The sequence below is a fragment of the Motacilla alba genome, unplaced genomic scaffold, assembly GCF_015832195.1.
Source record: "Motacilla alba alba isolate MOTALB_02 unplaced genomic scaffold, Motacilla_alba_V1.0_pri HiC_scaffold_31, whole genome shotgun sequence".
Taxonomy (NCBI): Eukaryota; Metazoa; Chordata; class Aves; order Passeriformes; family Motacillidae; genus Motacilla; species Motacilla alba.
The window spans coordinates 1934010-1961926 of NW_024037405.1; the positions used below are offsets into that span (position 1 = coordinate 1934010).

General features: G+C 54.6%; 2 protein-coding genes across 2 annotated transcripts in view; one reads left to right on the forward strand and one right to left on the reverse strand.

The window, feature by feature from the left end:
• LOC119696487 overlaps nt 1-27917 on the reverse strand; it is a 1710157-nt gene that overhangs the window by 1323198 nt on the left and 359042 nt on the right. Inside the window, 2 exon segments of the mRNA XM_038126215.1 lie at nt 12326-13125; nt 21971-22005. Of these exon segments, the coding sequence (XP_037982143.1) occupies nt 12326-13125; nt 21971-22005 (835 nt within the window).
• LOC119696488 overlaps nt 1-27917 on the forward strand; it is a 1499846-nt gene that overhangs the window by 1295778 nt on the left and 176151 nt on the right. Inside the window, 1 exon segment of the mRNA XM_038126216.1 lies at nt 26362-27401. Within this exon segment, the coding sequence (XP_037982144.1) occupies nt 26362-27401 (1040 nt within the window).

A 27917-nucleotide genomic window follows, 5' to 3' on the forward strand; every position in this document is an offset into this window, starting at 1 on the left:
AAACACATCCCCACCATTTCCCTCATCCAAGCCCTGGCAATCAGAGCAGCTGAGGAATGGAGTCACAGCCAATTGATTTCCAGGCAATCAGTGCCCGGCGCGGCTCTGACTCATCAGTGTCCAGGCGGGCCCGCAGCGCCCAGCCCTCCCCGCCAGCAGAATTTGGGCAGGGGGAGGTGACCCTGGCCATGGGCATGGGGCGTGCGGGGGCAGCTGGGGCCGCACTGGGGGCACCTGTGCCGCTGGGAGCCACCCCGGCCGCGGGGACAGCGGGGGGCGCGCTGAGAAGGGCGCCGGGGGCCCCAAATTAAACCAAGGGAGGGTCGGTGTGGAGAGTTTTGTGGACAGTTGGCTAGCTGAACGAGGCCATTTAGACGCAATACCCTTGGTTAAGCAAGGAGACAGGTAAAGGAGCCAGCAGTCAGTGTCCATATAAGGCAAGGACACTGTGCCCTTGCTGCAACAGTAGAAAAGGGAGGGAAGATAGTCAGCAGAAATCAGCTAGAAATATGAAGAAAAGCAGAAAAATCATAACAGTATTACTACAAGAATGCAGAAGTAGGTGTAGTCGGCTGATAAGTAACTAACCAATAATGAGCTCGCCTTTTGCAATATGTATTAGCCTTATTAATACCAATATAAATATGCGTGTCTATCAATAAAGTTTGAGGCTTGTTGTTCATCATCGGATGTGCAAGTCTTCCTTTATCCGTCAAATGGTGACCCCGACGTGATAGGAAACGCCCGCCACGGACGGATGAAGTAGGGTTGGGTTCCTATCGCAGGGGGAACGGTACAAACAGACCGGCCACAGGTTTGCGGTCTGTGGTCCCCAGGAGCTGTATAGACAGTCCTGGCCATACGTGCTGCCGGAGCCTGGGAAACCTGCAACAGCGCTGACGAAAAAAGGTATGGAGAGGCAAGCAGCATATGATTTATTCACTGCCTTTTTACAGAGAAGGCAAGTAAAGGAAATAGATTTGCATAAGGAATTGCCAGGATTGTTAGCTTATGGATATGAAAAGGGGTTTTTTCAGAATCCACATACAGTGCATGAGCTATCAGAATGGCGTAAATTTGGGGATAAGTTGTGGGAGGCTACGTTGGAAGATGATAAAACAGCGAAAAAGTTAGGGAAGTTATGGAAGGTCATGCATAATGAGCTTTTACAGTATCAGGCAGAAAAGAAGGCAGCGGAGCAAGCATCGGTTGCTCAAGATAGAAATAGGAACTATGATAAGGACTGGTTTCAGTCTACTCTGTTACCTCCTGCCGTTAATAGTGTTGTCCTGCCCCCCCCCCACCGCCTCCTGCTTCCAATGCGGGAGCCTCCGGTGAGCCATCAGCACCCCCCGAATCACTAACACCCCCGAAGGGGTCACAGTCCTGCCATAAGCCACCTATAAATTCACCCCCGTCAGGTGATGAGCCGATTCCTGGGGCGAGAAGCGACCTAGCGGAGGCCATTGCCAGGGAACGGAGGGAGGCATGGGCGGCGCTGGCCAAGGACTGTTTGGATAAGGGGGACAGAGGGTTAATGGAGTCAGCCTCAGCGCTGGCATTCCCGGCAGTTTTTCAACCGGTTGCGGGGGGAGGAATGCAAGTAACAATCACTGCTCTTGACTGGAAATTACTATCACAGCTTAGAGTGACTGTTAGCCAGTTTGGAGTGACGAGCGAGCCGGTGAAGCAAATGCTAGATTACATTTGGGGTACGCAGATACTTTTGCCTGCTGATTGTAGAGGGATAGCGAGATTGATTTTTACACAACATCAGCAACTGCTGTTCAATGCGCACTGGCAAGCGCTGGTTAATGAGTGCGTAGCCACACCAAGACAGCAAGGGGATCCTTTACATGGTGTGACAGCAGATGAATTGATGGGGTTGGGTGCGTTTCTTCGCACAGAGGTGCAGGCATTGATAGGACTGGATAAGTGTAGAGAGGCTATGAGGTTGGTGAGGCAGGCTATAGAGCAAGTGAAGGAGCCGGGTGGTGTACCAATGTATATGGGGATTAAGCAAGGACGAGATGAAGCATTTGGCACGTTTATAGATAGAGCTGCAGCTGCTATAGAAAAAGCAGGGGTGCCGGAGTTTATGCGAAGTGCACTGCTAAAACAATGTGCCCTTCAGAATTGTAATCAATCCACAAGAAACGTATTAGGCACCCTAGGGGCAAACTGGTCCATAGAGGAAGCATTAGAGAGGATGGCCCAAATCCCTGTTGGGACCCAGGCATTTTTGGTGGACGCTATTAAACAATTGGGGGTGGGCCTTCAGGAGCAAGCGAAAGCCTCTCAGAATCAGGTGTTAGCTGCTCTTGCACCTCTCCGAGTCTCCGCAGCCGTAACCCCAGCACCGAGCCAGTCGGACACCCACAACACCGCTGTCAACACCTGTAAGACTCTGCCCAAAATTGCTTTCTCATCTGCCTCACGATCGTCGTGGAAAAACACTGAGACCACCAAAAGTGGATCCTACATCCTGGTTTGGTGGGGGCCTGCCAAGGCCCCGGGACTGGAACTTGAGTTATTGTTCACAGGTGCGTTTGTCCACCTCATGCTACACTGCTCCCAGTGAAAGGACAAGGAGCATCTTGACCTTCCTTCGCCTGCCTTGCTCTGTAACAATGGCCTGGAGTTTTCCACCCCCAAGCCTGGCTGGACTCTCTTCTGGAATTACCCTTTGGTGGTCTCCACAGAAGACTCTACAACCACCGTGGCAGATGGACTGAGATGGGAGAAACCACTCCCTCTAAGACTGAGACATGAAATCCCTATGTGGACAAGACTCTTTTTCTCCTCAAGGACTGAAACCTGTAATCTGGGGGGAGGAGGGCAGTGTGTGTGGGGAGAACAGCTAACCGAACTGATCATGTTTGCCTGCAGGCAGTGAACCAGGAAAACAATAGCTCTCCCCACTGTTGAGATCACAAGACTATTGTGCTCTTTCCCCCCTCCTTCCCAACTTTTAACATAAAAGGCCCCTCAAGTCAGCTAGCCTTTTGAAGATCTTCCCCAACGTGAAGGCGACTCCTCGACTGGACATCGACTGGACTTCGAAGAATTGCATCGCCTCTATATTGGTAGATATACCTACTCTGTCTTTCCTTCCTTTCCTATAGGGTTCTTCTTTCTCTCTCTCTCTCTCTCTCTCTCTCTCTCTCCCCAGTTCCCTCCAATGCATTTTGCTGTGATTGTTCAATAAAGTACATTGATTTTGTTGCTGCAAACCCCCTTGCCGTGTTGGTGTTTTGTACCCTGAGATCAGATAACGAACCATCACAATCTCGTCCGTGAGGGCGGATCGTGACAACACCTCAGCTCAGCTCCACTACAACCAGCCACCGCCGGAAGCCTCGGACTGGATGTAGCAGCCTCAGTAGCAGTAACATTGATGACCACCCAACCGGAAAAGGTGCTGACTGGAATAAAGGGACCAATCATTATTGATGGACAACCTATGAGTGTTTTGTTCCTGAGACGATCATCGGCCACCGTGATGGGATTATTTGTTTTAACTGGAGTAAGAGACGCTGATTATACGGGGGATACAGCTGACAGTCTGGTGTGGAACTAAAGATTTACTGGGTGCACTTACTCAGCAAGACAGAAAGACGGGGGAGGCGTGGGCCTTGGAATGGATATCTCTTCCACTTCAACAGCCTGGTACCTGATAAACAGTATGGAATTACAAGAGGCACTGTTGGGGGCTGGAAGCGTGATTGCCACTGATGATATTCCCAATATACTGTTGAACTGGATAGGGCAGTGGGGTTGGATGCAATGCCCAAAAAGGTCACAGAAACCCCTGTTGGATGCTATCACAGCCTACACGGATATGGGAAAAAAATCCAGAACTGCTGCAGTGACTTGGCAGGAAAAAGGGACAATGGCACCATCAGATTCTCCAGGCCTCCGAATCGGATACTTTACAAACGATGGAGTTATTGGCTGTTGTTTGGGCCATGATGCATTTTTCTGGACCTCTCAATATAGTGACAGATTCTTTGTATGTTGCAGGAGTATGTGTGTGAATAGAAGATGCCTCTATCAAAGAGGTTCAAAACAGGAGGTTACATGAGCTGTTTATACAGTTACAGAGGGCAATTAAGTTGAGAAACTATCCTTTCTGTTATCCATATCAGAAGTCACAAATGGGATGTGTGGGTTAGGTCTGGGAGTTAACCCCAGAGGGCTGAATACAAATGAGATCTGGCAAATGGATGTCACACATGTTGCTGAGTTTGGGAAGTTAAAGTATGTGCATGTTACTATAGATACCTACAGTCATTTTATATGGGCCACAGCACAGACCGGTGAGAAGGCCGGGCATGTAGACAGGCATCTCAGTAGCTGCTTTGCAGTAATGGGAGTGCCACGGTGCATCAAGACAGATAACGGGTCTGCTTCTTGCAGCAAAAGAATAAAACAGTTCATGCAAATGTGGGGGATAGAACACGTGACAGGCATCCCTAATTCACCGACAGGACAGGTGTTCATAGAAAGAGCTAATGGTACCTTGAAAAGATATCTAGGTAAATACACAGATATTAGAGAGTTGCAAGAAAGATTGCTAAGGTGCCTATTTGTTTTGAATCATTTGTGTGTTTTTGAGGAAAGCAAAGTCCCTGCTGTAATTCGTCATTATGTACAAGAGAAAGATAGTGTGAGGCAGGAGGTATGGGTAAAATACAGGGATCCTAAGACGGGACAATGGCAAGGTCCTGCTAAGGTATTATATTGGGGCCGCAGATATCTTTGTGTTTCTACCCCTACAGAATCCTTGTGGGTACCTGCTAAATGGACCCGAGCAGCTGTGTTAGAAAATTTTGGTCTCCAGGGTCCATAGTGGCAGCAGGTGCCCATGCCATTTTAAATAAGTTAGGATGCTGGCTTGCTAAACAAACCAATGCCACCTCTTTGGCACTTTCTAGCCTTTTGCTTGATGTTGATTCTATTCGCCATGCAACGCTTCAAAATAGGGCTGCAATTGACTTCCTTTTACTTGCACAAGGCCATGGCTGTGAAGAATTTGAGGGTATGTGTTGCATGAATTTATCGGATCATTCCACATCCATACATACAAAAATTAAGGAGCTCCAGAAAGGGCTGCACACCTTGAAAGAAGAAGACGAATTGGGGTTAGAAGCATGGCTAAAGAGTCTTGGATTAGGCCCCTGGCTGCGAACAATGATTATGTATGCAATAGGGATATTAGTTGTTATTGTGTTGCTAATGCTTGTGTTACCGTGCTTATTTAGTTGCATGCAAAGAATGGTTAGCCAAATGATGGACAAGGCTTGGCATACGACATTTCTGGCCCAAAAAGAAAATGGGGGAAATGTGGAGAGTTTTGTGGACAGTTGGCTAGCTGAGAGAGGCCATTTAGACATAATATCCTTGGTTAAGCAAGGAGACAGGTAAAGGAGCCAGCAGTCAGTGTCCATATAAGGCAAGGACACTGTGCCCTTGCTGCAACAGTAGAAAAGGGAGGGAAGATAGTCAGCAGAAATCAGCTAGAAATATGAAGAAAAGCAGAAAAATCATAACAGTATCACTACAAGAATGCAGAAGTAGGTGTAGTCGGCTGATAAGTAACTAACCAATAATGAGCTCGCCTTTTGCAATATGTATTAGCCTTATTAATACCAATATAAATATGCGTGTCTATCAATAAAGTTTGAGGCTTGTTGTTCATCATCGGATGTGCAAGTCTTCCTTTATCCGTCACCCTGACTCCCCGGTAATTGAAGGAGTCTAGAGGGAGAAAGATGGGGGGAAAAGGAAGACAGGAGAAGGGAGGGAAGAGACCACTTACAGGCTCGACTTGGGCTCTCCTCCCAGAAGAATCCGGCATCGGGCGAACACAAATGCAAGGATGGTGGCTTCTGCCGGGGGAAGATTCCTCGGGTGCAGGAGCTGCCTTCCCTGACCCTCTGGGAGCGCCACCCACTAAAACTGGGTCTGCTCCCAGCAGAGTTAGCTTGACAACCAAAAGGACTTACGAGGTCACTCCCACGGAGCCTTTGGACGAAGTCCAAAGGGGCCCAAAGTCCAAGACCTGTGGGGCCCGGCGCTGTTCTTAGGCCGCAGGTTGGGCGCAAAACGGCAGCTGCGTGCGTCCGGTTGTCCAATCTGGACAGCCCCAGCTGGCTCCGGCTCGCGAGCTGCAGCAGGGGGGCTCTCTCTCCGCTCTGCGCCTTGCAGAGAGGGCGCCCAAGGCTCAGAGCCTCACCAGGACTTTGGGCTGCAAAGGCAGAAGAGAAGAAGCGCACTCCAACTGTGGGTGCAACCAGGTTTATTGTTGGGAAGACAAACCCAGGGAATCCCAAGTGTCAAAAACCCTGGGAAAGGGCTGACAACAACTTATAAAGGCAGGTGGAGACCTGGGTGGAGCCAACCCTCCACCCAATAGCAAAACAGGGGGGAGTGGAAAAAGGAAGAACGACACCATTGGAGAACCTATGAGAAGTAACTTGGGGAGGGGCCCTGGCCTCTGAACCAATCACTCGATGCCCCAGGAAGAAGTTTCTGGATGGAGAGGATGGGTCGCTGAGGGATGGACAGGCTACCGGGGAGGGAACATAGCAAGGGATACACGTGTAACTAGGGTAACTGAGGAGGAGACAGCAAATTGACAGAAGTCAAGCGGGAGGAGACAACCTGAGTGGAACCATATTAACCCAGAGAAAAGGGGGGAAAGTGGGACAATCCAAATTATAACATACACCTTATCAGAATTTACAGAACACAATACAACACTCAGGAAGCCAAGGCCAGCCAGACTTGTCAGTCCTGACAGCTTTTGTCTGGGAACAATCTTTGCCTATTAGGAAATTTGGAGAAGGAATCCCAGTTCTGGCCATGGGCCCCTGGAGGAGCAGGACAGTTCTCTCCCATAGGAAGGAGAGCCCAGAGCCCCAGTGCTTCAGGGGCCAATGAGAAGCAGCCCTCGACATGCCAAGGTCAGCCAGAACACTCCTGGGCCCCAGGAGGTCCAGACAGACAGACCTGTTCCATGCTCCCTTGGATTTGTGGAGCCCCATGGTGCCCCAATGGTCTCCTTGGTTCCATGAGGCCCTGGAGTGTCACAATGTTCCCCTTGCTTCTGTACTGTCACAACGGCTCTGGGCTTCCATGAGGCCTTGCAATGTCACCATGGCTTCATGGTTCCACAAAGCCCTGATGTGTCACAATGGCCCCTTGGCTCCATGTGCCCTCGCTGTGTCACAATGGCTCCTCCGTGACACAACGGGCTCCCCAAGGTCACCATGGACCCTTGGTTCCTTGGGGCCCCTGAGTGTCACAATGGTCTCCTTGATTCCATGAGGAACCACAGTGTCACAATGGCCCCTTGGTTCCATGAGGTTCCCAGTGTCACCGTGGTGTCCTTGGACCCGCATTGTCACAACTGACCCATGGCTCCATGAGGTTCCCAGTGTCACCGTGGTGTCCCTGGACCCGCATTGTCACAACTGACCCATGGCTCCATGAGGTTCCCAGTGTCACTGTGGTGGCTGTCAGAGGCCGGATGAGATCCATGTCCCCAGACACCTTGGGATGCTCGCCATGCCCGTGTGGGGCCGGGGTGCATCAGGCCTTGGTTTGTGGTGGGGAGAGCTCCGCCCCCGGCCCTGGCCTGGCAGAGCTGTCAATCACACTGCAGGGGCGGTGCTAACCATCTCTGATTGGCAGAGCTGTCAATCACACTGCAGGGGCGGTGCTAACCATCTCTGATTGGCAGAGCTGTCAATCACACTGCAGGGGCGGTGCTAACCATCTCTGATTGGCAGAGCTGTCAATCACACTGCAGGGGCGGTGCTAACCATCTCTGATTGGCAGAGCTGTCAATCACACTGCAGGGGCGGTGCTAACCCAGCTCTGATTGGCAGAGCTGTCAATCACACTGCAGGGGCGGTGCTAACCCGGCTCTGATTGGCCAATCAATCCCACCCCATGGGCAGGTTAACCCGGGTCTGATTGGGCAATCTTCAAACCAATCACACACCAGGGTTGGTACCAGCCCTGACTCTGATTGGCCAAGCAGCCAGCAGTCCTGCCTAAGGGGCGGGCCCATAGAGTCCCGGGCGGAGCCGCGCTCAGCCCGTGGCCTGGGCCCTGCCTTGGTTTGGGGTTTGTGGCTCGCCTGCGCTGCACCCCTGGCAGTTACAGCCAAACCTGTGTCTTTCTGTATCTCTTCTGTCTTCCTGTCTCTCTTTCTTTCTTCACCTTTAAATCCTTTTTACCTGGAGCACTTTTGGGTAACTTCACATCTTAAGGGTTTAAAGGTTTCCAGGTTAGATGGGCTGTGTTAATGAAGTTAATGCCATGGAAAGTATTTTCTGTTGAAGTGTGTAGCAGCACAGGAGCTGCCAATGTTCCTGGAGTGTCCTGCGTTTCCAAGCCCAGAGCCTGCTACTAAAAATGATGCTGACAGGAAGAGGCAGGGATGGGTCTTCATGTGATCTCCAGCAGCTGGGTTTATGGAGAGACAGGAGTGGGGTACGGTGCTGAAGAGGGTTCAGGGACGAAGACAACAGTGAGCCGAAGGGCAGAGCCCAATGGATACAGGAGAAAATGGTGCAGAGGCAGGAATAAGGGCAGGGTCAACCAACAGGGCAACAGGGGCGGGGGAATGCACCAAAATGGGGCCAATGGGAGCATGGGGAGAAGAGAACATTCCAGGGGTTAACCGGATATGGGAGATAAAGGCTCAACTCGGGTAATCAGGCCAAGGGGCCACTGGACTGTCATTACCTTACATAAATCTACAAGTGTTTGCAAAGACCTATGGGAGAGGCATCTTTTTCACCCTCACTCTGGGGTTTGTGGTTTCACTTCATGCTAGCCCTCCATGGCTGGGGGATTGAAACATGAATTGCAGGCCCCTGGGCCTCCATACAAGTGGATGTTGTATTAAATCCTATTGCTAAAGTTCCTTGATTGTCTATATTTTGCCCGTAAAATCTTGTGTCATTTTGACCTCTTAGCTCAGTTGGTGAGAGCATGGTGCTGGTGTCACCGAGGCTGTGGGTTCAGTCCCTGTGTGGGCCATTCACTCAAGAGCTGGACTTGATGATCCTCGTGGGTCCCTTCCTACCAAGAATATTCTTTGCATCTGTCCATGTTGAGAATACCTGGTTGGTGTTTCTCCTGTGCACCACACTCAAGTCAAGGAACCTTTGGTTGCCCCCAGCATTTCAGTGTTCAGGGGTGTTACAGCCCCGCAGGCTCACAATGGCCTCTTGTGTCCATGAGGCCCCACAGTGCCACACTGGCCCCTGGGTTCCATGGGCCCAACAGTGCCACAATGATCCCTTGGTTCCACAACTTCCACAGTGCCACACTGGCCCCTGGGGTCCATGAGGATCTGCAGTGTCACACAGGTTTGTGACATTTGTCCTTGCTGCCCCTCACATCCCCTGCCCCACGAGCAGCCCCGAGCCCCCCGTGAGGGACAGGCCCTGCTGGCCCAGGCTGGGCTCAGGGCTTGGCCTTTCTGCTTCCCCCAGCCAGCCCAGGCCCTGCTCAGCTTTGCAGTTCCCCGCTCAGAGCCTTGGGCTCCCTGCAGTCCTGGCCTCGAGGATCTGCTCCCACCAGTCCCTGGGGAGCCTTTGGCACTCCCTGCCCTCCCTGGGGCCCAGGGGTGCTCCAAGGGCCTTGGGGTTCTGCTGCTGACTCCTTGAGCAGCTTCTTCAGCCTTCTCTCAGTGCCTGAGGCTCCTGGACTCAGCCCCAAATCCACCGTGGGGACCATGAAAATACAGAAAGCCCTCGGGGGCTCTTTGTCTCCCTTCCACTGTCTTCAAGGCTCCAGGGCTTGTGCGGTGATTGGAGTCAGTTTGGAGTTCTGTTCAGAAGGAAGATTTCAAAGTGCACCTCATGATTTTTACCTTTTTAATCACAGGAGTATTTTTTTTAATTTTTCAGTTCAGAGAAAAGGTAACTGAAGCTTTCCCCGAGTGATCTTGATGCTGAATGCCTCCTTAGGAGGTCTGGGCACAGAGAAGAATGAGACCCTTGCAGGCTGACCCTGTTTGGACAACCTGCTCCTCATCCCCAGCCTCACCATGTCTGACATCATCCACTTGGGACTTACATCACAAAATATCAAAAAAATTAATGTATTTTATTATTTATTTTTAGTATTTTAATGAAATATATTTATTGTATTTATTTCTTATTTGTAAAAATAGTTGTTTCAGTTTTATTACCTAATTTTATATTTATATAAAAAATCTGTATGTATTTAGCAATGTGAAAAATAGGTGTGATTGCTGCTGACAAAATTGAAACAGTAATCAATATTGATACAGTAATACATATTTGGAAATAATAAAACAGTTCAAAGGTAAATGCCAAGAAAGGAAGGGGGAGGAGGGGTCCCCCCTTTTCCTGCAGATGTTCAGAGCAGGAAGAAGCAAGAGATAACTATTACTAAATTTATCTGGAAGAGAGGAGAATTGGGTTGGACACCAGGAAAATGTTATTTATATGAGATTTATTGCTTTAATATTGGAACATAATATTGGCTTATATTATACCAGCTTTGGCTCACACTTGGTGCGCATGTGTACCCCAAAAGGGGAAATGAAGGACACGAGGAAGAAGAGAGCCCTTCCTCCAAGACGGCCCCCAAAGAGTGTGCGACCCCCTAAAAGGATGGTGGAGCTTGCGTGGTAAAGGTGATGATGAGGGTGGTGACACAGATGTGACACATGGAAAATGGGAGGAGATGGTGATGACATAGCGCATGAAAAGGGGGATTTTGGCTCGGCAGGCTCGTAGGTGAGGTGGCGGGGGTCCAAAAGCCCCGCGCTCCGTACCCCGCGCGGTTATTGTTGTTTTGTTTTGTGTGCTTCTGCGCTATTATCAGAACCAAATTATCCCTAATTTTAACCACATCATATTGTCAATATTTTGAGTGTATTCAATTTTATATATACTAAACTACTTAATGAAAATTGCTGTTACATTTAATTTTGTTTGGTTTATTTTTGATTGGATAATTGGGCAAATAAACCACCGTGGATGGGAGCCAAAGGAGCCAACGGCAGCCAATGCTTTTTCCCAGTCCCACTGATCCCAGGCTGTGCCATCCCAGGCTGTGCCATCCCAGTCCATACAATCCCAACCCAGTTTATCCCAGTCTGTGCCATCCTGATCTGTTCGGTCCCATCCCATGTGCTCCCAGCCCATATTTGATCCCAGCCCATATTTGATCCCAGCCCATGTTTGATCCCAGCCCATGTTTGATTCCACTCTGGGTGGTCCTGCACACACTCCCAGGGTCTGGAATTCCAGTTCCCAGCCCTTGAACTTCCTTCCTATCCTCTCAACAAATTACAATAACATTTTAATTAAATCAATTATACTTAGAATGAAAAAAACTAGAATAAAAATGAAATATAATAATTTCAACTCTTCCTTACAAGACTCCAATAATGATTCAAGCCAAAACAACAACTATTACTGTAACATTACCAATACATGTAAAAAAACAAATTATATAACAAGAAATACGCTTTGAAAGTTTTAACCCAATAACCAATATACTTTGGAAAAAAAATATTAAAAAAACAAACATACAATCTAACACACACTAGCAAAACAATTCATATCACAAATACACTAAACACAAAACCAAACACCACTATAATTTCTCATCCATTTTATCCAAACCACCAAGCTTTACCAACAACCTTGAGTACTTTAAAAAAAAAATTATTTAAATAAATAATTGTAGGTGTGTGGTTTTATTTGGATATTGGTTTTTGGATTGTTTGGGTTGGATGATTTAAAAAATGGGATTTTTACAGGAATTTCATCAGCTGAGAAGGCGGCACTCTGCAAACAGAGCTGACTGAGAATGAACGGGACAGAAATCAGAAACTCTCAAAGTTTTATTTGCTGTCAAACCCATCCCACCCAGCCAGCCCCACACAATCCCCACCCCTGCTCCAAACTGGGATCCCACTGCTCCCAATCCCCTCCCAACCCCATCCCACCCTGGTGGCTGTGGAATGGACTGAGTTTGGTGTGGGATTGAGGCTTTTTGAGGAGGGAAGAAGCAACTTGAGGTGGGACTGAGCCTTCATGGGTTAAAATTCAGTTGTCTTCAGAGGGATTTGAGTGGTTTTGAGGTGACAGATCCATCCCTCTTAGCTTTTGGAGGGCAAAGAGATGGAGAAGAGAAAGAAATCAAGGCCAAAGCAAGAGGAGAAGCAAGCAGGTGTGTTCCCAGCATGGATCACAGGGAATGTGGGTCACCAGGGCTGTGCCCAGCGTGGCTCCTCCAGCGGGGGATGGAGCTGGAGCAGCGCACGAAGCTCTTCCCGCACTCGGGGCACTCGCAGGGCTTCCCTTACCAGTGCCTCCGTTGGTGTTTGGTCAAGTTAGAGCTGCTGGAGAAGCTCTTCCCACACTGGGGACACTCGTAGGGCCTCTCCCCAGTGTGGATGCGCCGGTGGGTGACGAGGGTGGAGTTGTCCTTGAATCCCTTCCCACAGTCGGGGCAGCAGAAGGGCCTCTCCTCTGTGTGACTCTGATAGTGCCGGAGGAGATGGGAGCTGATCCGAAACCTCTTCCTGCATTGATCACACTCGTAGGGCCTCTCCCCAGTGTGGATCGTCTGGTGGACAATCAGGTTAGAACACTGGCGGAAGCTCTTCCCACATTCCCTACACTTATAGGGCTGTTCCCCAGTGTGGATCCTCTGGTGCTTGATCAGGCTGGAGCTCTGCCTGAAGCTCTTCCCACACTCCCCACACTCGTGGGGCCTCTCCCCAGTGTGGATGCGCCGGTGCACGACAAGATGGGAGTTCTGCCTAAAGCCCTGCCCGCAGTCGGGGCAGCGGAAGGGCCTCTCCTCTGTGTGCGTGCGCTGGTGCACGAGGAGATCAGAGCTGGTATTAAACCTCTTCCCACACTCCCCACACTCGTAGGGCCGTTCCCCAGTGTGGATCCTCTGGTGCCTGATCAGCTCGGAGTTCCACCTGAAGCTCTTCCCACACTCCACGCACGTGTGGGGCTTCTCCCCATCATGGAGCTGCTCAGGGAGCACCAGCTCCGAGCTCTGGCTCCATCTCCGGCCGCCTTCCCGGCCCAGGCTGGGTCTTTCCCCCTCAGATCGCCGCCATCTGCCTTTGCAGCCCCTCCTCGTGCGGCATCTCCGGGCCTTTTCCTCCCCGTTGCCTTCCTGCGCCGTGGAGCCGCTCCAAACGGCCTCTGCCACGAGCTTCTGCCCCGGGGATTTGTCCTCCCTGCTCTCCAGCCTCAGCTCCTGCTCTGGGGGAGGAAGGACAAGCAGAGGATGGCATTTGCCTCCGGGCCACAGGCAAGGGCAAGGAGATGCCCCAGGGCGTCCCCGGCACAGGGGCTGTGCTGCAGCCGGGGCCGTGCTGGGCTGGGAGATGGAGCAGGACACAGGGGCAAAGGGGCACTGACTTCCTCCTCACCTGCCTGCGTGTCCCGGGGCATCTTCCTCTTCCGCACAGCCTCCCAGGGCTTGGCAATGGGAAATCCTGCTTTGGGGAAAACAAGGGATGAGCATGGTGAGTTTGAAGGTCCCTCTGCCCAAGTCCAGCTCTACAAGTCACCGGCCAGCTGGGCTCCAGAAAAACCTCCCAAACACCAAGATTCAGCCCTGCAAAAGCCTCCCAGGAGTTCCCCGTCCCTGCTCCCTCCCCTCTGGGGTTCAGGGTTCCCCCTGTCCCAGCTGCTGGGGTCACGCTTGGATTGGGGGTCCCCCTTCTCCTGGGTGCCCGCCCTCCCCAGGCTGCTGGCAGTCCCAGCAATCCCAAAAGCTCCCCCCTCTCCGCTCTCCCCATGCAGGGATGCCGGGGCTTTCTGGGCTCCCTTTTGGGCTCCCTTCTCCCCTCACTCTCTGCTTTGGGCTGCAGAGGCTCCAAGGAGTCCCCCCTGCCCCTCTCCGGGCTCTTGAGGCTCCCGCCAATGGCGCCGCTCCCCCCTCTCTGGGCTCCCCACTTTGGGCTCCTGGCGGACACAGGGCTCTGCTCCTCCAGGCTGCCTCTGCCGGCAGCCGCCACCAGCACCCCCCAATGTCCCCCCAAGGGGCCTTTCCTGCTCAGCCTTGGACTGCTACATTCTCCAAACATCCCCCAAAAAACCCAACCCAGGGACCCCCCCGGGATATCTGGGCCGAGCTCCCCCTCCCCGCTCACCTGCGGGATGGGGGGGGCGATGATCCCACAGCTGGGGGCTGCGAATTCAGGGAGGGCTCAACCGCGTGGTTCCTTCTGCTTTCTTTGATCCGCCTTTGCCCCTCCTCTTCCTCCCACTTTTCCTCTTCCGTCCCCCCTCCTCCACCTCCTCTCTCTTGTCCCGACCTCCTTCCTCTCTCCCTCCTGTTGCATCTCTTCTCCTTCTCCTCCCCCTCCCCCCCTCCACCTCCTCCCCCCTCCCTAACCCCTCTTCCTCCTCCTCCTCTGCCTTATCCCCACCTCCTTCTCCTCCTTCATCCCTCCCTTCCCACCCTCCTCCTCCTCCCCAGCAGCAGCCACACCCTCGCTGCCCCGTTCCCGGAGCCCTCGCAGCCGCGCCAGGAGCGGCGATGGAGCCGGCACAGCTCGGCACGGGCAGCGCGGGGCTCTCGGCTGCTCGCAGCCGCTGCGGGCGGGGGAACCCGGCCCGGCCAAGAGGAGAGGCAAACTGGGAAAACTGGGCGCTGCACATCCAAACTGGGCCAGGCTGGAGACCCTGCCCGGGCACTGCCAGCCCTTGGGGCTCCTCTCGGCACCTCCGGCAGCGGGGAACGCACAGAGGGCTGCGGGACCCCAGCACTGGCAGCACTGCGAGGGACTGGGCTGCACTGGGATCACACTGGGATCATAATGGGAGTGACTGGGACTGGACTGGGTTTGTGCTGACATCAAACTGGGATCATACTGGGAGTGACTGGGACTGGACTGGGTTTGTGCTGACATCAAACTGGGATCATACTGGGAGTGACTGGGACTGGACTGGGTTTGTGCTGACATCAGACTGGGATCATATTGAGAGTGAGCAGGAGCCTATGGGGGCAATTGAGACCATGGCAGGGGCAAATGGGATATACTGGGAGTGACTGGGATTATGCTGAGAGTAACCGGGAGCAGCTGTGAGCAACTGGGATCATGCCAGGAGCAACTGGGAGTGACTGGCTGCATGCTGGGGGTGAATGGAAACAACTGGGCTCATACTGGGATCAACTGGGATCATGCTGGAGGTGACTGGGATCATCCTGGCAGTCAGTGCCACTACTCTGAGGCTGACTGGGAGTGCTTGGCAGCAAATGGGATCCTACTGGGACAAACTGGGACTGACTGGGAACATGCTGCAGGGAACTGGGCTACACTGGGAGTGACTGGAAGGACAGTGAGGGTGCAAGAGAGCAACTGGAACCATGTGGAGCACAACTGGTTCATACTGGCAGCGACTGGGAGCACACTGGGCTCACATTTGGATCACACTGGGAGGGACTGGACTGACACTGGGAGGATCTGAGAGTGACTGGGAACACACCCTGCACATCATCCCCCACACTGGGCCTGACTGGGAGCAACTGGGAGCACACTGGGAGCAAATGGCATCAGACTGGGACTGACTGGCTTGATCCAAGATGCAACTGGAACCATGCTGGAGGCAGCTGGGACCACACTGGGAGAGACTGGAAGCAACGGGCATTATACTGGGAACACACTGGGAGGGCTGGCATGTGACTGGGATCAAACTGGAGCTTCCTGGGATCATCCTGGGGTTGAAACCGAGTAACTGAGTTCACACTTTGGGCTACTGGGAGCAACTGAAACTGGGATCATGCTGCAAGCAAACTGGAGCAACTGGGAAGGACTGGATGCACGCTGGAGGCCACTGGGATATTCTGGGCATGACTGGGGGATCACACTGGGATAACTGACACCTTACTGGGGCCACTGGCAGTGCCTGGAAATGACTGCAGACATTCTGGGGGCAACTGGGATATACTGGGAGTGTTTGTGACCATCCTGGGGGAACTGGAACCACACTGGGAACAACTGGGACCATGCTGGGGAGAACTGGGACCACCCTGGGGGCAACTGGGAGTGAGTGGGACCATGCTGGGAGGGACTGGGATCATCTGGGGAGTGTCTGGGACTATAGCAGGGGCAACAGGGTTCAACTGGGACCATACTGGGAGGGTCTGTAACCACAGTGGAGTGATGGAACCACACTGGGAACAGCTGGGCTCCTGCTGGGAGGTGTTATTAGAGGAACTGGGAGCAACTGGGATAGAACTGGGGTCAAGTGAACCACAGTGAGCTAACTGGGAGTGCCTGGCAATGACTACGAGCATGTTCAGGCTAACTGGGATATACTGGGAGTGTGTGAGACCATATGGTGGTAACTGGGACCACACTGGGAATGTGCTGGGGGAACTGGGAACAAGTGGGAGTGATGGGATCATACTGGGAGTGACTAGGTCTATGCTGGGGGCAACTGAGAGGAACTGAGAATAGACTGGATCAAAGTGGGAAGAACTGGGAGCAACTGGGTCCTTGCTGGGAGCAAATTGCATCATCATATTGAGTGCCTGGGACCAACTGGGCTCATACTGGGAGCAGCCACTGCCGGGCCTGGGACCCTCCAAAAACACCTCCCGGGGACCCCCCGTGTCCCCCCGAGGGCCATCTGCAGCTCGGCTTTGCAGCCCTGCCAGCTCCAAACATCCCCCCCAAAAAACCCCAAAGCCAGGCACCCCCCGGCAGATTTGGGCCCAGCTCCCCCTGCCCGGGCACCTGCGGCACGGGGGGCGATGCTCCCGGGGCTGCGGCCACTTCAGGCAGCGCCAGAGGCACCAGATTCCTTCTGTCCCCTTCTCCTGCTCTTCCTGCTGCCGCTCGGCCTCTTCCTCCCTCCCTCCTCCTCCTCCTCGTTCCCCAAGGCCCAACCCTGAGGGGAAAGGGGGCAAGGAAAGGGCGGGAACCGTGAGGGGAAAGGGCCGGGGCCAAGGGGACGCGCGGCTCCAAAAGGGCCCGGTTTGGCTCTAAATCACCCAAAAGGGCCTCAAATGCAGCTGAAATTAGCCAGCTGTGGCCGAAAATCAGCCAAAGAAGATTTAAATTATCCAAGGGGACTAATATCCAACCAAAGGCACCTAGAATTGCCCAAACTGGTTTACACCTCCCTCAAAATAGCCAAAAATCACCCTTAAATCTCCAAAATGCCCCTAAAATCCACGCTGCACGTACCTGCTTCAGCCTCAAATCTCCTGAATGAGCCTCAAATTCATCCGGTTCTGCCAGAAATCACCCGAGTTGACCTAAAATCAGCCACACGTGCCTGAAACCAACACAAGAGGGCCTAAAGTCATCCTAAATGACTTGGTTTGAGGTAGAGTTACCCAAAGAAGCAAAAAATCTACTCAAATGAGCCCAAAATCACCAAAACCAGAGACCTAAAATCACTCACCCAGGATTAAATTCACCCACATGGGTGTAATATCATCCAAAGGGATCCCAAATCCCGCCTCAACCCCACCAGATTGGGCCGAAATTCAGCCAAAGGGGCCTCAAATGCCCCCGCACAGGCTGGGGATCCCTGGCAGCAGCTGAAGCCCAGCCTAAAGCTGCCCCGCCCGGCCCAAAACGCCCCCGAGGGGCCGAGCCTGAGGCCGAGCCCGGCAGCGGCTCCGCGCTCGCTCCGGGCCCTCCGCGCTCGCTCCGGGCAGTTTTGGCCGCGGCCCCGGACGGGCCCGGGCGGGACTGGGAGGGAGCAGGGAGGGCTCGGCAGGGCTCGGCCATTTGGGGCTCGCTTGGCCTCGGGCCATTGTGCTGGGAGTTGAGGGGCAGTCGCTGCGGGCTTTGCAGACAATGATTGCCTTTGGGGCAGCTGGGCAATTTCGGGGGGTTGTGGATTCTGGGGGGTTCTATTGGTGCTTTGAGGGGGGGTGTTTTTCTGGGAGAGTTTGGAGGTTTATTAATATTTTTGGTTTCTTTTTTAAATTCGGGGGGTTTTACTGGGATTTTGTGGGAATCTCTGGAATTTTTAGGGGGGTTTTATTGGAATTTCTGGGGGATTTTGGGAGCCTTACTGGAATTTTCCAGGTGTTTAGATGGATTCTTTTGAGGTCTAGGTTGTTTGAGGAATTTTTGGGGTTTTTTTTTGGTGGAATTTTTTGGGGGTTTTTGGGTGTTGCCAGGATTTCTTTGGGTCTTGGGAGGATTTGTGGAGCTTCTGGGGGGTTTGGGGATTTTTATGGGGGGATTTGTGAGGTTTAATTGGGATTTTGGAGAGTTTGTTGGGATTTCAAGAGATTTTGTGGGCTTTTATTGGGATTCTAGGATGTCCTAATGGGATTCTGTGAGATTTAATTGGGATTTCATGGGTTTTATTTGACTTTTGGGGCTTTTAAGGAGATCTTGGGGCCTCTCAGCCCTTCCCCACACCCAGGTATAAACCCAAAGCCCCCTCACACCACCCAAGGTCCCCCAAAATTCCACTAAAACCCCAAAAAGACTCTAAAAATTACAGTAAGATACTCCAAAAGCCCAGAGAATCCCACAAAATACCAGTGAAAACACTGAAATTAAAAAAAACTCCCAAAAATTTCAATGAATCCCCCCAAAAAACCAAACCCCCTGCATAACCCAAATAAAATCCCTCAAATTCCAAAATTCCCCAAATCCAAAAAATCCCCCAAAACCCAGTAATTCTCCCAAAAAACCAAATAATTCCACCCTAAACAACAAAATCCCCCAAAAAACCCAAAAAAGCCACCCCAGAATCCCCAAAAACTCTCCCAAAATCCCCACAAAATCCAATCCCAAAAAAAGCCCCCCAGACTCCCCCCACGCTCCCTGGGGCCGTCCTGGCTCAGGGGCACCGGCCGGTGGAACAGGAGCCGCTTCAGGGGGGCCCTCGGAGCTTTTTGGGGAGGGGGCACCATGGGAGACCCCCAAAAACGGGGGAGGGGGAACCCCTGCTGTGCCCCCTGCCCCCGAAACCCCCAGACCCCGTTTCAGGGTGGGCCTGGGACCCCCCGGTACCCCCAAATCTCCCCCAGGACCCCTCCAGGAACCCCAAACCCCCCAGAGCCCCCCAAGGTTGGCCCAGGACCCCCAAAGCCCCCCCAGGAACACCCTGAGAGCCCCCAGACCCCAATCGGGCCCAGCCCAGGCTGTCCCCTGAGACCCCCCCAGACCCTTCCCAAGGCCCCTCCCCAGATCCCCCCGGGACCCTTCCAGGACCCCCCAGCCCCTCCCAAACCCGGCCCAGGACACTCCAGGCTCCCCAAAACCCCTCCCACATCCCCCCAAGGACCCCCCCAGACCCCCAAAGAGCTCCTTACGACCCCTCCCCAAACCCCCCCGACCCCTCCCAGAGCCCCGCTCCAGACCCCTCCCGGCCCCCGGTGCCGCCTCAGCGCCCCCGGCCCCTCCCCAGACCCCCCGGGGGCCCGGCACCGGCGGCCGAGGGGCGCCGCCTGCGGCTCGCCTCTGATTGGCTGCAGCGGCGCGGCGGAGGCGGGCGTTGCTGAGGGGAGCCGCGCGGTGATTGGGTGGTTTGGGGAAGTGCGGCACGGTGATTGGTTGGTTGGGGGTGCGGCGCAGGGATTGGCTGGGGGAGCCCGCGCGCGCGGCGGAGGCGGGAGATGTTGAGGTCAGAGCTGCTGAGGCGGAGCTGAGGTGGGGCCGGGGGAACCTGGGGGGCTGTGACAGGGAATAGGGGGTGTGCGGTGGGTTTGGGGGGGAGTGAGGGGGCTCTAGGGAGCTTTGGGGGAAGCTTGACAGGGTCTGGAGCGTTCTCAGGTGGGTTTAGGGGGATGTGAGGGGAATTGAGGTGGTCTGAGGGGATTTTGGGGGGATTGTGAGAGGAACTGAGGGGGTTTCTGAGGGGATCTGGGGGGCATTTAGGGGAGTCTGAGGGGATTTTATTGGGTTTGGGGGGATTGAGGGGTCTGAGGGGGATTTGGGGCAGTCTGATGGGATTTGGGGAGTCTCAAGTAGGTCTGGGGTCAATTTTGCGGGGAACTGGGGGGTCTGAGGGTAATTGGGGGGGTTTTGGGGGGCCAGGGTGGTCCTGGGCCAACCTTAGGTGGAGTCTGGGAGGTTTGGGGTTCCTGGAGGGGTCCTGGGGGAGATTTGGGGGTCCCAGAGCGTCCCAGGCCCACCCTGAACCGGGGTCTGGGGGTTTCAGGGGGAGGGGGCACAACAGGCGTTCCCCCTCCACCGTTTTTGGGGGTCTCCCATGGTGCCCCCTCCCCAAACAGCTCCGAGGGCCCCCTGAAGCGGCTCCTGTTCCACCGGCCGGTGCCCCTGAGCCAGGACGGCCCCAGGGAGCGTGGGGGGATTCTGGGGTTTGGGGCGGGTTTTTGGGGATTTTGGGGCGGCTTTTTTGGGCTTTGGAGAATTTTGTTTGGAGTTTAGGGGGAACTATTGGGGTGTTTGGAGAGATTTATTGGGTTTTTTGGGGGGGTTACAAAATTTTGGGGACTTTTGTTAATTTGGGGCGTTTTGGTTTTTGAGCGATTTTATTGGGGTTGGTTTTTGGGGTTTTTTTGGTTTTCTTTGGGTGTTTTTTTTTTTGTTTTTTTGGGTTTTTTTTGTTTGTTTGTTTGTTTTTTTTGTTTTTGTTTTTGTTTTTTTTAGGGGGGATTCCTTGAAATTTTTGGGAGTTCTTTTTAAATTTTGGTGAGTTCCACTGGGATTTTGTGGGATTCTCTGGGGTTTTGGAGGGTTTCATTGGGATGTTTAGGGGATTTGTAGGGTTTTAGTGGAATTTTTGGGGACCTTGGGTGGTCTGAGGGGGCTTTGGGTTTATACCTGGGTGTAGGGAAGGGCTGAGAGGCCCCAAGATCTCCTTAAAAGCCCCCAAAGTCAAATAAAACCCATGAAATCCCAATTAAATCTCACAGAATCCCATTAGGACATCCTAGAATCCCAATAAAAACCCACAAAATCTCTTGAAATCCCAACAAACTCTCCAAAATCCCAATTAAATCTCACAAATCCCCCATAAATGTCCCCAAACCTCCAAGAAGCTCCACAAATCCTCCCAAGACCCAAAGAAATCCTGGCAACACTGACAACAACCCAAAAAAATTCCACAAAAAAATCCCAAAAATTCCTCAAACAACCTAGACCTCAAAAGAATCCATCTAAACACCTGCAAAATTCCAGTAAGGCTCCCAAAATCCCCCAGAAATTCCAATAAAACCCCCCTAAAAATCCCAGAGATTCCCACAAAATCCCCACAAAATCCCAGTAAAACCCCCCGAATTTAAAAAAGGAAACGAAAGACATTAATAAACCCCCAAACATCCCCAGAAAAACACCCCCCCCTCAAAGCACCAATAGAGCCCCCCAGAATCCACAACCCCCCGAAATTGCCCAGCTGCCCCAAAGGCAATCATTGTCTGCACAGCCCGCAGCGACTGCCCCTCAACTCCCAGCACAATGGCCCGAGGCCAAGCGAGCCCCAAATGGCCGAGCCCTGCCGAGCCCTCCCTGCTCCCTCCCAGTCCCGCCCGGGCCCGTCCGGGGCCGCGACCAAAACTGCCCGGAGCGAGCGCGGAGGGCCCGGAGCGAGCGCGGAGCCGCTGCCGGGCTCGGCCTCAGGCTCGGCCCCTCGGGGGCGTTTTGGGCCGGGCGGGGCAGCTTTAGGCTGGGCTTCAGCTGCTGCCAGGGATCCCCAGCCTGTGCGGGGGCATTTGAGGCCCCTTTGGCTGAATTTCGGCCCAATCTGGTGGGGTTGAGGCGGGATTTGGGATCCCTTTGGATGATATTACACCCATGTGGGTGAATTTAATCCTGGGTGAGTGATTTTAGGTCTCTGGTTTTGGTGATTTTGGGCTCATTTGAGTAGATTTTTTGCTTCTTTGGGTAACTCTACCTCAAACCAAGTCATTTAGGATGACTTTAGGCCCTCTTGTGTTGGTTTCAGGCACGTGTGGCTGATTTTAGGTCAACTCGGGTGATTTCTGGCAGAACCGGATGAATTTGAGGCTCATTCAGGAGATTTGAGGCTGAAGCAGGTACGTGCAGCGTGGATTTTAGGGGCATTTTGGAGATTTAAGGGTGATTTTTGGCTATTTTGAGGGAGGTGTAAACCAGTTTGGGCAATTCTAGGTGCCTTTGGTTGGATATTAGTCCCCTTGGATAATTTAAATCTTCTTTGGCTGATTTTCGGCCACAGCTGGCTAATTTCAGCTGCATTTGAGGCCCTTTTGGGTGATTTAGAGCCAAACCGGGCCCTTTTGGAGCCGCGCGTCCCCTTGGCCCCGGCCCTTTCCCCTCACGGTTCCCGCCCTTTCCTTGGCCCCTTTCCCCTCAGGGTTGGGCCTTGGGGAACGGGGAGGAGGAGGAGGGAGGGAGGAAGAGGCCGAGCGGCAGCAGGAAGAGCAGGAGAAGGGGACAGAAGGAATCTGGTGCCTCTGGCGCTGCCTGAAGTGGCCGCAGCCCCGGGAGCATCGCCCCCCGTGCCGCAGGTGCCCGGGCAGGGGGAGCTGGGCCCAAATCTGCCGGGGGGTGCCTGGCTTTGGGGTTTTTTGGGGGGATGTTTGGAGCTGGCAGGGCTGCAAAGCCGAGCCGCAGATGGCCCTCGGGGGGACATCGGGGGGTCCCCGGGAGGTGTTTTTGGGGGGTCCCAGGGGCGGCAGTGGCTGCTTCCAGTATGAGCCCAGTTGGCACCCCGTGTGCCCCAGTTTCCTCGGCATACCCAAGATGAGCCCAGTCCCTCCCAGTCATTCCCTGTGATGATGCAGTTTGCTCCCAGCAAGGTCCCAGTTGCTCCCACTTCCTCCCGCTTTGATCCCATGTGTTCCCAGTTCTCCCAATTCTCCCATAACATAGTCCTTGTCACTCCCAGTATGATCCCAGTCTCTCCCAGCTGGTCCCCAGTCATTCCCACTTGCCCACAGCGTGTTCCCGGTTCCACCAGCACATTCCTAGTCACTCCCAGTCTGGTCCCAGTCACCACCTGTATGGTCTCAGACACTCCCAGTTTTTCCCAGTTGCCTCCAGCATGATCCCAGTTTCCCCAGTTGTGGTCTCAGTCCTCTCAGCATAGTTCCAGTACCTCCAAGTTTATCCCAGTTGATCCCAATGTGTTCACATTTTCCTCCCAGCATGGGCCCAGTAGTTCCCAGTAACCCCCAGACAGGTTCCTTTCACATACACTGTAATCCCAGTATGATTGCAGCCACTCCAGTATGATCCCAGTCACTTGCAGTCTAATCCCAGTTGCTCCCAGAACCTCACAGTCTGATCCCAGTGCCCCCAGTGTGATCCCAGTTGCTCCCAGCAAGGGCCCAGCTGTTCCCAGTGTGGTTCCATCACTCCACTGTGGTTACAGGCCCTCCCAGTATGGTCCCAGTTGAACCCAGTTGCCCCTGCTATAGTCCCAGTCACTCCCCAGATGATCCCAGTCCCTCCCAGCATGGTCCCACTCACTCCCAGTTGCCCCCAGGGTGGTCCCAGTTCTCCCAAGCATGGTCCCAGTTGTTCCCAGTGTGGTTCCAGTCCCCCCTGGATGGTCACAAACACTCCCAGTATATGCCAGTTGCCCCCAGCATGTCTGCAGTCATTTCCAGGCACTGCCAGTGGCCCCAGTAAGGTGTCAGTGATCCCAGTGTGATCCCCCAGTCATGCCCAGAATATCCCAGTTGCCTCCAGCATGCATCCAGTCCTTCCCAGTTGCTCCAGTTTGCTTGCAGCATGATCCCAGTTTCTCTCAGCTGCTCCCAGTAGCCCAAAGTGGGATCCCAGTTGCTCAGTTTCAACCCCAGGATGATCCCAGGAAGCTCCAGTTTGATCCCAGTCACATGGCAGCCCTCCCAGGGTGGTCCCAGTATAATGCCAGTGGCTTCCAGTCTCTCCCAGTGTGGTCCCAGCTGCCTCCAGCATGGTTCCAGTTGCTTCCTGGATCAAGCCAGTCAGTCCCAGTCTGATGCCATTTGCTCCCAGCGTGCTCCCAGTTGCTCCCAGTCAGGCCCAGTGTGGGGGATGATGTGCAGGGTGTGTTCCCAGTCACTCCCAGATCCTCCCAGTGTCAGTCCAGTCCCTCCCAGTGTGATCCAAATGTGAGCCCAGTGTGCTCCCAGTCGCTGCCAGTATGAACCAGTTGTGTTCCACATGGTTCCAGTTGCTCTCTTGCACCCTCACTGTCCTTCCAGTCACTCCCAGTGTAGCCCAGTTCCCTGCAGCATGTTCCCAGTCAGTCCCAGTTTGTCCCAGTAGGATCCCATTTGCTGCCAAGCACTCCCAGTCAGCCTCAGTGTAGTGGCACTGACTGCCAGGATGATCCCAGTCAGCTCCAGCATGATCCCAGTTGATCCCAGTATAAGCCCAGTTGTTTCCAGTCACCCCCAGCATGCAGCCAGTCACTCCCAGTTGCTCCCAGTCACTCCCAGGTGCTCCTGGCATGATCCCAGTTGCTCACAGCTGCTCCCAGTAACTCTCAGCATAATCCCAGTCACTCCCAGTATATCCCATTTCCCCCTGCCATGGTCTCAATTGCCCCCATAGGCCCCTGCTCACTCTCAATATGATCCCAGTCTGATGTCACCACAAACCCAGTGCAGTCCTAGTCACTCCCAGTATGATCCCAGTTTGATGTCAGCACAAACCCAGTCCAGTCCCAGTCACTCCCATTATGATCCCAGTGTGATCCCAGTGCAGCCCAGTCCCTCGCAGGGCTGGGGTCCCGCAGCCCTCTGTGCGTTCCCCGCTGCCGGAGGTGCCGAGAGGAGCCCCAAGGGCTGGCAGTGCCCAGGCAGGGTCCCCAGGCTGGCCCAGTTTGGATGTGCAGCCCCCAGTTTTCCCAGTTTGCCTCTCCTCTTGCCCGGGCCGGGTTCCCCCGCCCGCAGTGGCTGCGAGCAGCCGAGAGCCCCGCGCTGCCCGTTCCGAGCTGTGCCGGCTCCATCGCCGCTCCTGGCGCGGCTGCGAGGGCTCCGGGAACGGGGCAGCGAGGGTGTGGCTGCTGCTGGGGAGGAGGAGGAGGGAGGGAAGGGAGGGATGAAGGAGGAGAAGGAGGTGGGGATAAGGCAGAGGAGGAGGAGGTAGAGGGGTTAGGGAGGAGGAGGAGAAGAGATGCAAGGGCAGGGAGAGAAGAAGGAGGTCGGGATAAGACAGAGGAGGCGGAGGAGGGGGGACGGAACAGGAAGAGTGGGAGGAAGAGGAGGGGAAAAGGCGGATCAAAGAAAGCCGAAGGAACCACGCGGTCGAGCGCTCCCTGAATTCGCAGTCCCCAGCTGTGGGATCATCGCCCCCCATCCCACAGGTGAGCGGGGAGGGGGAGCTCGGCCCAGATATCCCCGGGGGGTGCCTGGGTTGGGTTTTTTGGGGATGTTTGGAGAATGCAGCAGTCCAAGGCTGAGCGGGAAAGGCCCCTTGGGGGGACATTGGGGGTGCCGGTGGCGGCTGCCGGCAGAGGCAGCCTGGAGGAGCAGAGCCCTGTGTCCGCCAGGAGCCCAAAGTGGGGAGCCCAGAGAGGGGGGAGCGGCGCCATTGGCGGGAGCCTCAAGAGCCCGGAGAGGGGCAGGGGGGACTCCTTGGAGCCCCTGGAGCCCAAAGCAGAGAGTGATGGGAGAACGGAGCCCAAAAGGGAGCCCAAAAAGCCCCGGCATCCCTGCATGGGGAGAGCGGAGAGGGGGGAGCTTTTGGGATTGCTGGGACTGCCAGCAGCGTGGGGAGGGCGGGCACCCAGGAGAAGGGGGACCCCCAATCCAAGCGTGACCCCAGCAGCTGGGACAGGGGGAACCCCCGAACACCAGAGGGGAGGGAGCAGGGACGGGGAACTCCTGGGAGGCTTTTGCAGGGCTGAATCTTGGTGTTGGGGAGGTTTTTCTGGAGCCCAGCTGGCCGGTGACTTGTAGAGCTGGACTTGGGCAGAGGGACCTTCAAACTCACCATGCTCATCCCTTGTTTTCCCCAAAGCAGGATTTCCCATTGCCAAGTCTTGGGAGGCTGTGAGGAAGAGGAAGATGCCCCGGGACACGCAGGCAGGTGAGGAGGAAGTCAGTGCCCCTTTGCCCCTGTGTCCTGCTCCATCTCCCAGCCCAGCACGGCCCGGCTGCAGCACAGCCCCTGTGCCGGGGACGCCCTGGGGCATCTCCTTGCCCTTGCCTGTGGCCCGGAGGCAAATGCCATCCTCTGCTTGTCCTTCCTCCCCCAGAGCAGGAGCTGAGGCTGGAGAGCAGGGAGGACAAATCCCCGGGGCAGAAGCTCGTGGCAGAGGCCGTTTGGAGCGGCTCCACGGCGCAGGAAGGCAACGGGGAGGAGAAGGCCCCGAGATGCCGCACGAGGAGGGGCTGCAAAGGCAGATGGCGGCGATCTGAGGGGGAAAGACCCAGCCTGGGCCGGGAAGGCGGCCGGAGATGGAGCCAGAGCTCGGAGCTGGTGCTCCATGAGCAGCCCCATGCTGGGGAGAAGCCCCACACGTGCGTGGAGTGTGGGAAGCGCTTCAGGTGGAACTCCCATCTGATCCTGCACCAGAGGATCCACACTGGGGAGAGGCCCTACGAGTGTGATCAGTGCAGGAAGAGGTTTAATACCAGCTCCAATCTCCTCGTGCACCAGCGCACGCACACAGAGGAGAGGCCCTTCCGCTGCCCCGACTGCGGGCAGGGCTTCAGCCAGAACTCCAGTCTTGTCGTGCACCGGCGCATCCACACTGGGGAGAGGCCCCACAAGTGTGAGGAGTGTGGGAAGAGCTTCAGCCAGAGCTCCAACCTGATCCGCCACCAGAGGACCCACACTGGGAAACAGCCCCACGCGTGTGGGGAGTGTGGGAAGAGCTTCAGACACCACTCCAACCTGGTTGTCCACCAAAAGATCCACACTGGGGAGAGGCCCTACGAGTGTGATCAATGCAGGAAGAGGTTTCGGATCAGCTCTGGTCTCGTCAGGCACCAGCGCACGCACACAGAGGAGAGGCCCTTCCGCTGCCCTGACTGCGGGCAGGGCTTCAGGCAAAACGCCCATCTTGTCGTGCACCGGCGCATCCACACTGGGGAGAGGCCCCACGAGTGTGAGGAGTGTGGGAAGAGCTTCAGCCAGAGCTCCAGCCTGATCCTACACCAGAGGACCCACACTGGGGAACAGCCCTACAAGTGTAGGGAATGTGGGAAGAGCTTCAGCCAGTGTTCTACCCTGATCCAGCATCAGAGGACCCACACTGGGGAGAGGCCCTACGAGTGTGATCAATGCAGGAAGAGGTTTCGGATCAGCTCCCATCTCCTCCGGCACTATCAGATTCACACACAGGAGAGGCCCTTCTGCTGCCCCAACTGCGGGAAGGGATTCAAGGACAACTCCACCCTCGTCACCCACCGGCGCATCCACAGTGGGGAGAGGCCCTACGAGTGTCCCCAGTGTGGGAATAACTTCTCCAGCAGCTCTACCTTGACCCGACACCAACGGAGGCACCGGTAGGGGAAGCCCTGCGAGTGCCCCGAGTGCGGGAAGAGCTTCGTGCGCTGCTCCAGCTCCATCCCCCGCTGGAGGAGCCACGCTGGGCACAGCCCTGGTGACCCGCATTCCCTGTGATCCATGCTGGGAACACACCTGCCTGCTTCTCCTCTTGGTTTGGCCTTAATTTCTTTCTCTTCTCCATCTCTTTGCCCTCCAAAAGCCAAGAGGGATGGATCTGTCACCTCAAAACCACTCAAATCCCTCTGAAGACAACTGAATTTTAACCCATGAAGGCTCAGTCCCACCTCAAGTTGCTTGTTCCCTCCTCAAAAAGCCTCAATCCCACACCAAACTCAGTCCATTCCACAGCCACCAGGGTGGGATGGGGTTGGGAGGGGATTGGGAGCAGTGGGATCCCAGTTTGGAGCAGGGGTGGGGATTGTGTGGCGCTGGCTGGGCGGGATGGGTTTGACAGCAAATAAAACTTTGAGAGTTTCTGATTTCTGTCCCGTTCATTCTCAGTTAG